This window comes from Gobius niger (assembly GCF_951799975.1).
Source record: "Gobius niger genome assembly, chromosome: 2".
In the NCBI taxonomy this organism is placed as follows: Eukaryota; Metazoa; Chordata; class Actinopteri; order Gobiiformes; family Gobiidae; genus Gobius; species Gobius niger.
Window position 1 is genome coordinate 2,357,030 of NC_136853.1, and position 8,844 is coordinate 2,365,873.

The 8,844-nt window shown below is 47.7% G+C and overlaps 1 protein-coding gene across 1 annotated transcript; it reads left to right on the plus strand.

Annotated features, from left to right (window-relative positions):
* The first annotated feature begins 281 nt into the window (after positions 1-281).
* On the plus strand, positions 282-4,606 carry LOC306959851 (stonustoxin subunit alpha-like). Its single transcript, XM_079552079.1, has 3 exons — positions 282-495; positions 2,231-2,277; positions 3,994-4,606. The coding sequence occupies exons 1-3, from the start codon at positions 341-343 to the stop codon at positions 4,590-4,592; spliced, it is 801 nt and encodes a 266-aa protein (XP_079408205.1). The 5' UTR covers positions 282-340; the 3' UTR covers positions 4,593-4,606.
* The last annotated feature ends 4,238 nt before the right edge of the window (positions 4,607-8,844 follow it).

An 8,844-nucleotide genomic window follows, 5' to 3' on the forward strand; every position in this document is an offset into this window, starting at 1 on the left:
AATGTGTAATAACCAGTCTACTAACAGTTTATAAATGTGTAATTAACCAGTTAATAACAAATATTAGATCAGAACTAAATGAGAATCTGGATGAACTTTCACAGAGAGAGATGAAATGTTTTCAGGACATGCTCCTGTAGAGAATCAGATCAGGGTCTCAGAGGGAATGGAAGCGTCTGGAACAGAGTCATGTCTATAACGTCTGCAGGAAACGCTGAAGGAAGGGCATCCTGACCAACTGGAGGAGGGGCCTCTCCGTTAGAAATCAATCAACCAGCTTTAGTCTGATACATTCAGGAGATTAACAGGCTAATGCTGTGTTTTCAGGCTGTCTGGATGTATGGTCACCGAGAGGGGCGGGGCTTCTCTGGCCACCGCTCTGAGCTCCGCCCCCTTCCATCTAAAAGAGCTAGACCTGAGCTACAACCATCCAGGATCCTCCAGAGAGAAGCTGACCTCTCTACAGGCCTCACAGCGCCCCCTGCAGACGCTCAGGTGAGTGTTGACCTCTCTACAGGCCTCACAGCGCCCCCTGCAGACCCTCAGGTGAGCGCTGACCTCTCTACAGGCCTCACAGCGCCCCCTGCAGACCCTCAGGTGAGCGCTGACCTCTCTACAGGCCTCACAGCGCCCCCTGCAGACCCTCAGGTGAGTGTTGACCTCTCTACAGGCCTCACAGCGCCCCCTGCAGACCCTCAGGTGAGCGCTGACCTCTCTACAGGCCTCACAGCGCCCCCTGCAGACCCTCAGGTGAGTGCTGACCTCTCTACAGGCCTCACAGCGCCCCCTGCAGACCCTCAGGTGAGTGTTGACCTCTCTACAGGCCTCACAGCGCCCCCTGCAGACGCTCAGGTGAGTGTTGACCTCTCTACAGGCCTCACAGCGCCCCCTGCAGACCCTCAGGTGAGTGCTGACCTCTCTACAGGCCTCACAGCGCCCCCTGCAGACCCTCAGGTGAGTGCTGACCTCTCTACAGGCCTCACAGCGCCCCCTGCAGACCCTCAGGTGAGTGTTGACCTCTCTACAGGCCTCACAGCGCCCCCTGCAGACCCTCAGGTGAGTGCTGACCGCTCTACAGGCCTCACAGCGCCCCCTGCAGACCCTCAGGTGAGTGCTGACCGCTCTACAGGCCTCACAGCGCCCCCTGCAGACCCTCAGGTGAGTGCTGACCGCTCTACAGGCCTCACAGCGCCCCCTGCAGACCCTCAGGTGAGTGCTGACCTCTCTACAGGCCTCACAGCGCCCCCTGCAGACCCTCAGGTGAGCGCTGACCGCTCTACAGGCCTCACAGCGCCCCCTGCAGACCCTCAGGTGAGCGCTGACTGCTCTACAGGCCTCACAGCGCCCCCTGCAGACACTCAGGTGAGTGCTGACCTATCTAAGGGCCTCACAGCGCCCCCTGCAGACGCTCAGGTGAGCGCTGACCTCTCTACAGGCCTCACAGCGCCCCCTGCAGACGCTCAGGTGAGCGCTGACCTCTCTACAGGCCTCACAGCGCCCCCTGCAGACGCTCAGGTGAGCGCTGACCTCTCTACAGGCCTCACAGCGCCCCCTGCAGACGCTCAGGTGAGTGCTGACTGCTCTACAGGCCTCACAGCGCCCCCTGCAGATGCTCAGGTGAGTGTTGACCTCTCTACAGGCCTCACAGCGCCCCCTGCAGACGCTCAGGTGAGCGCTGACCTCTCTACAGGCCTCACAGCGCCCCCTGCAGACGCTCAGGTGAGCGCTGACCTCTCTACAGGCCTCACAGCGCCCCCTGCAGACGCTCAGGTGAGTGCTGACCTCTCTACAGGCCTCACAGCGCCCCCTGCAGATGCTCAGGTGAGTGTTGACCTCTCTACAGGCCTCACAGCGCCCCCTGCAGACGCTCAGGTGAGTGTTGACCTCTCTACAGGCCTCACAGCGCCCCCTGCAGACCCTCAGGTGAGTGTTGACCGCTCTACATGTTTTCTTCCTTTAGAATCCAGGTGTCACATGAAACTTGTCCCTTTGTCGCCTTGTGTTTGTTTACTTCACGTCTCCTGCTCTGGGCTCACACGTGCTCGCTGTAAAAACCCTGACAGACGCTGTAGTGGATGGACATGTTCTCCGGGGTCACACATGCCCCCCCTTTTATCACCCACTGTTTAAGAAGGACCACATTAGGGCCAAGTGCCTCCTCCACCACTGAGGGTCAGAGACTCTGCTCTGGTCCGGCTCTGGTTCAGCTCAGTCTGGTCTTCTGTTCCAGGTTGGATCCTGAGGGAGAGGAGTTCATGGTCCCAGGTCTGAGGAAATGTGAGTATGAGGATGATGTTCCAGTGTGGGTTATGAGGATGATGTCACAGAGCGTGGGTTATGCAGATGATGTCACAGAGTGTGGGTTATGAGGATGATGTCACAGAGTGTGGGTATGAGGATGATGTCACAGAGTGTGGGTTATGAGGATGATGTTCCAGTGTGGGTTATGAGGATGATGTCACAGAGTGTGGGTTATGAGGATGATGTCACAGAGTGTGGGTTATGAGGATGATGTCACAGAGTGTGGGTTATGAGGATGATGTTCCAGTGTGGGTTATGAGGATGATGTCACAGAGCGTGGGTTATGAGGATGATGTCACAGAGTGTGGGTTATGAGGATGATGTCACAGAGTGTGGGTTATGCAGATGATGTCACAGAGTGTGGGTTATGAGGATGATGTTCCAGAGTGTGGGTTATGAGGATGATGTCACAGAGTGTGGGTTATGAGGATGATGTTCCAGAGTGTGGGTTATGCAGATGATGTCACAGAGTGTGGGTTATGAGGATGATGTCACAGAGTGTGGGTTATGAGGATGATGTCACAGAGTGTGGGTTATGAGGATGATGTTCCAGAGTGTGGGTTATGAGGATGATGTCACAGAGCGTGGGTTATGCAGATGATGTCACAGAGTGTGGGTTATGCAGATGATGTCACAGAGTGTGGGTTATGAGGATGATGTCACAGAGTGTGTGTTATGCAGATGATGTCACAGAGTGTGGGTTATGAGGATGATGTCACAGAGTGTGGGTTATGAGGATGATGTCACAGAGCGTGGGTTATGCAGATGATGTCACAGAGTGTGGGTTATGAGGATGATGTCACAGAGCGTGTGTTATGCAGATGATGTCACAGAGTGTGGGTTATGAGGATGATGTCACAGAGTGTGGGTTATGCAGATGATGTCACAGAGTGTGGGTTATGAGGATGATGTCACAGAGCGTGGGTTATGCAGATGATGTCACAGAGTGTGGGTTATGAGGATGATGTCACAGAGTGTGGGTTATGCAGATGATGTCACAGAGTGTGGGTTATGAGGATGATGTCACAGAGCGTGGGTTATGCAGATGATGTCACAGAGTGTGGGTTATGAGGATGATGTCACAGAGTGTGTGTTATGAGGATGATGTCACAGAGTGTGGTTTATGCAGATGATGTCACAGAGCGTGGTTTATGCAGATGATGTCACAGAGTGTGGGTTATGAGGATGATGTCACAGAGTGTGGGTTATGAGGATGATGTCACAGAGCGTGGGTTATGCAGATGATGTCACAGAGTGTGGGTTATGAGGATGATGTCACAGAGTGTGGGTTATGAGGATGATGTCACAGAGTGTGGGTTATGCAGATGATGTCACAGAGTGTGGGTTATGAGGATGATGTCACAGAGCGTGGGTTATGCAGATGATGTCACAGAGTGTGGGTTATGAGGATGATGTCACAGAGTGTGTGTTATGAGGATGATGTCACAGAGTGTGGTTTATGCAGATGATGTCACAGAGCGTGGTTTATGCAGATGATGTCACAGAGTGTGTGTTATGAGGATGATGTCACAGAGTGTGGTTTATGCAGATGATGTCACAGAGCGTGGTTTATGCAGATGATGTCACAGAGTGTGGGTTATGAGGATGATGTCACAGAGTGTGGGTTATGAGGATGATGTCACAGAGTGTGGGTTATGCAGATGATGTTCCAGTGTAATGTGTGTGTTGCAGACGCCTGTGAGGTCTCTCTGGATCCTAACACGGTGTACAGAGAGCTCCGTCTGTCTGAGGACCTTCACTCTGTGACTCGTGTGGAGGAGGCGGACGCTCAGTCGTATCCGGATCACATGGACAGGTTCACAGACTGGCCTCAGGTGTTGAGCTCCTCCGGCCTGAGGGGGCGCTGTTACTGGGAGGTGGACTGGAACGTGAGGGAGAGGTGTGTTATAGCAGTGAGCTACAGAGGGATCAGCCGCAGAGAGGTCCTGCAGATTGTGTTTGGATGGAACGATCAATCCTGGTGTCTGAGGATCAGTGGAGGAGGAAAGTGCTCTGTCTGGCACAACAACAACAGAACAGACCTCCCAGCTAAAGTGGGCGTGTCCTCAGGTAAAGTGGGCGTGTCCTCTGGCAGAGTGGGCGTGTTCCTGGACTGTGAGGGCGGAGCTCTGTCCTTCTATGACGTCACTGATGGAGAGCACTCCCACCTCTACACCTTCAGCTCCTCCTTCACCGAGGAGATGTTTCCTGGGTTTGGACTGGAGGATCCAGGTGACTCTGTGACTGTGGTGGATCTGACCAATCAGAGACCACCGCAGCACGACCTTTGACCTCAGCACCGCCATCAAAACATCCGAGTCTACAATATGTTTTTAACAAGAGGAGTCCAGAAGTAGTTTACACTGCGTTCCAAATGATTCTGAAAATTGTATTTCAGTGTCATAAAGGTAAAAAAAAGGTTTGTCAATGAAACTCATGGATGGTTTTGTGTCTCAGGGCTCTTTGAATCACTGACATTAATCTCAGAGACCTGGGATGATCAGTTTTCAGGTTAAGCCCAGTTAAGGGAAAAAATACTGAAAAACTTTATTAAGCAGATCATCATTTTCAAGCAATAAGGGAAAGAAAAAGGATCTCTCTGCTGATGAAAAGGGTAAAATAGTTGAATGTCTTGGTCTCGGTATGAAAACCTTTGATATTTCATGAAAGATGAAGCGTAATCATCGTATTGATAAGAGATTTGTGGCTGATTCAGACACACTCAGGTTTGTGCAGATAAAGGCACAATGAGGACGGTTTCTGCCAGACAAATACGTCAGATGAATAGAACAGCTGCTACAAAAACAGGTGTTTGAAGCTGCTGGTGCCTCTGGAGTCTCTGAACATGAAGGTGTCGGACCCTCCAGAGGCTGCAGTTGTGCATAAACCTTCTATCCGGCCTCCCCTAAACGGTTCATTGAAGCTGAAGCAGAAATACATGAGGACTCATTTTCAAACAGTCTTGTTCACTGATGAGGCCGTGTGACCCTGGATGGTCAGATGGATGGAGTAGTGGATGGTTGGTGAATGGCCATCATGTCCCAACAAGGCTGTGACGTCAGTAAGTAAATATGACCTCCTAGTGCTGCAAATTCAACAAATGACCATGTTCAGTTAATTACAAGCTTTAAAATGTATTGAAACGATGAGTTCATAATAATTTGGAACAGTAGATTTTGAGTTTTTTACTATATTTATTTTTGAAAAAAATACTTTTATCACTGGGATTTTTTCACCAGTTAAAGACTTGAAAATGATGCTGACTCTCATTTGAGTTGATAATTTAGAAAATCAGTGACAAATATCATTTGCATAATAATTTGGAACGCGGTATATACTGCAGTACAAATATAAGGTACTTTAATTTAATACTGTGGTACGGCAATGAAGTTCTTTAACCTCTTGCCCCCCAGTTTGTGACAATGAAATACTGGGGCTCCTCCTGCTGGCAGCTTTAGGAAGAACTCTTTAATTATTAACGCTTTGCCCGAGGATCGAACATGCTCAATTGCTCATATGTTCCTTTTTAATCCAGTCACTGTAAATGTTTATTATAAAAATGTATTATGACTATTATGACTAACTTCAGGATTAGGCTCCACCCACTGAGCCGGCCAATCCAGTTCTAGCTGGCTTTGGGATATTGTTAGGCACCAGAATGTTTTTTGTACTTTTTATTGTTCAAAAATAAATCTTTTTATAAATTCTGTGCATGTCGTCGTCTGTCCTGCACGAAAAGCGACTTCAGCGTTAAAGATGAAGCGTTTGGGAGACGCAGTGAGAGCGGTGACCCTCCCGTTACCCTTGTGTCTGTAACATTAGAGATGATCCTTTGTCAGAACGATTACAATGGCCTGATTTAACACAAAATGACTTACAGAACGACAGCGTCAACAATCGTCTCCTTATCGAGTCAGCCAGAGTGTCATGACCGGTTTCATGCTGTAAAACAGATTTAAGATTTGGCATAATACATATAAATACATGATTCATACGTGACACACGCCTATGTTAATGCTGTCAGTCACTGTTAAAGCAGGATCATATATGGATGTATTATACCAACGTCTGGGTGAATACTCCATTATGATTGGCTGGTGCATTATTTTAGTCCGGTAGTTAAATCCCTGGGATATCACTCCGCTGTGGCGTCGCCATAGCAACGCATGACACAGCTGAATCAGATAAAGGCGTAATTAGTGACTGACAGGAACGTATGAGATGGATTTTGTGTTTGCTAAATGTTTGTAGAGGAGAGTGAGCAGCTAGGTTAGCTACTGTTAATAACATATGAGCTTTACATTTCTATTGAAAACGGTTAAGGCTATTCATCATTTTCAGACATACATAAAATGATCCTGCATTGAAGCATATTTGTCTGGATTAGTGAAGTCAAACATAAAAGTTTGAGTTGGGGGGGCCCAGGTGTGAGCGACTCCACCGCAGCTGTTTCCATAAACAGTTGAGCTGGTTGAGCTAGCTAGCTAGCTTCAGGTTAAACCTTGTAAAAGGTAAATAACTGGTGCCCACGAGTGCCGCATATCGGTGTTTCCTTCCAGGGAAAAGTGTTTCCGGGTTAGTCCTGTTGTGTTGTGATTCTGTGCTGATGTTGTGTCGTTGAGCCTGACTGAGATCCTCGTAATAGCTGCGGAGAATGACTCGCTCTGAGACCAGCCTTCAGTGACCGGCTAATAACCCACACAAAATAGTCCCGTAGTCTGGCAGATTTAGTGAGTTTAGTAAATGAAAAACACATTTATTATAAATGTTACGTTTGTGGGACCCTGGTATAAGCGGATTAAACAACGAGGAGCCGCGTTAGACGTTATAATGCAGGAGGAACAACACTGTGTCGGGCGTTAGAACCCTAATGCGGCTCCGAGTTGTTTGATCCTTAAATAAATATATATATTATCATCTTGCTGACTCCAGCAGGTTTTCCTCCAAAATGTCTCTGTATCTTCCCAACTATTCTTACACTCTTCCCAGTCCCCGCTGAGGAAAAGCAGCCCCACAGCATGATGCTCCCCCCCGTATATTTGACACTGGGGATGGTGCACTCAGGACGATGAGCAGTGTCAGGTTTGCTCCATACATAACGTTTGTCTCATCTGACCAAAGCTCCTTCTTCCACATGGAGCTGTGTCCTCCATATGACTTCAGCAAACTTCAAACGGGATTTCTTATGGCCTCCTTTCAATAATGTCTTTCTTCTTCCACTCGTCCATGAAGGCCAGATTTGTGTAGATACGACTTACAGTTGTCCCATGTACAGATTCCCCCAGCTCAGCGGCAGGACTTCACAGCTCCTCCAGAGTTATCTTGGGGCACTTGGATGCATTTCTCACCAGTGTTCTCCTTGTTCAGTTTGTTAGTTTAGGTGAACAGCCGTGTCTTGGTAAGTTGGCAGTGGTGCTTTACTCTTTCCATTTCTGAATGATGGATTGAACAGAGATGTTTAAATCTTGGGAAATCTTTGTATAACTTAATGCTGCTTTAAACTTCTCCACAGCTTTATCCCTGACCTCTCTGGTGCTCCTTGACCTTCATTATGCTGTTCAGTGACCAACACACTCCGACCACAGCTCTGAGGGCCTGAAAGAACAGCTGAAATTATACTGAGAGTAGATTACACACAGGTGCCTCTATTTAACCGTTAGGCCAAGGTGTGAACATTCTGGAGTCATTAGGAATGTTTTAAAGGCAATTTAATGCACTCAGAAAATGCTGTATGAATACTTATGCACGACCCACTTTTCACTTTTCTATTTTTTGAAAAAAAACAGAATCATGTATCATTTTGCTTTCACTTCACAGTTGTCTGTTACTTGTGTGTGAACGTTCAGTAAAAACATCTAAATCAAATCTTTATGTTTAGGGTTGTAAACATGACAAAATGTGCAAAAGTTCAAGGTGTATGAATACTTTCAAGAGGCTCTGTATATAGCACGATCTTGTTCTCTGATTTTAAAAATAAATAAACAACATAAAACATCCGTGGAGTTGTTTCAAGTCACTCACTCATGTTTGAACAATATGTTACATTTTCACTGGGATTGTTCTTTCTGCTGTGGTGGCAGCTTACTCCAAGCTCCTCCTATTCTCCTCAGTGCTCCTCCTGCTGCTCTAAGTAGCCAGAAAACACTTGATCAGTGCAGCCTACTGTTTTTTCCGCTTTTGGAGGGGCTTATGGCCAGACACTGATAAAGCAGGAGTTAAAACTACAGTATAAAATTTGCCTCTAGCCAACACAGAACAAGATAATGTTTTTGAGGTTATGACCAAATACCAGCAAAAAGCATAACACGTCTTTAAATGTGTGCCATATTTTTTGTGTCTTGCAGCCTACAGAAGATCCAGATGCTGTCCTCCAGAAACGAGGCTTGCCATGTCCAGTAGTGGTGTTCGATGGCAGCAAGTGTGTCCTTGCAGTTGGTAATCTGCCAATTCCAACATTTGACAAAGAAAAACTTGGTGAGGCTATGATTTATGTGATGGCATACTTTTATGCGCTCCATCTGACTTATCCCAAATGCGTGGCAA

What these genes read in the sequence shown, in the direction of transcription:
- LOC306959851 (XM_079552079.1), top strand. Translation starts at nt 341, where the DNA reads ATGGTCACCGAGAGGGGCGGGGCTTCTCTGGCCACCGCTCTGAGCTCC. An exon ending in CGCCCCCTGCAGACGCTCAG is followed by an intron (nt 496 to 2,230) that starts GTGAGTGTTGAC and finishes CTTCTGTTCCAG; the next exon opens with GTTGGATCCTGAGGGAGAGG. An exon ending in GGTCCCAGGTCTGAGGAAAT is followed by an intron (nt 2,278 to 3,993) that starts GTGAGTATGAGG and finishes TGTGTGTTGCAG; the next exon opens with ACGCCTGTGAGGTCTCTCTG.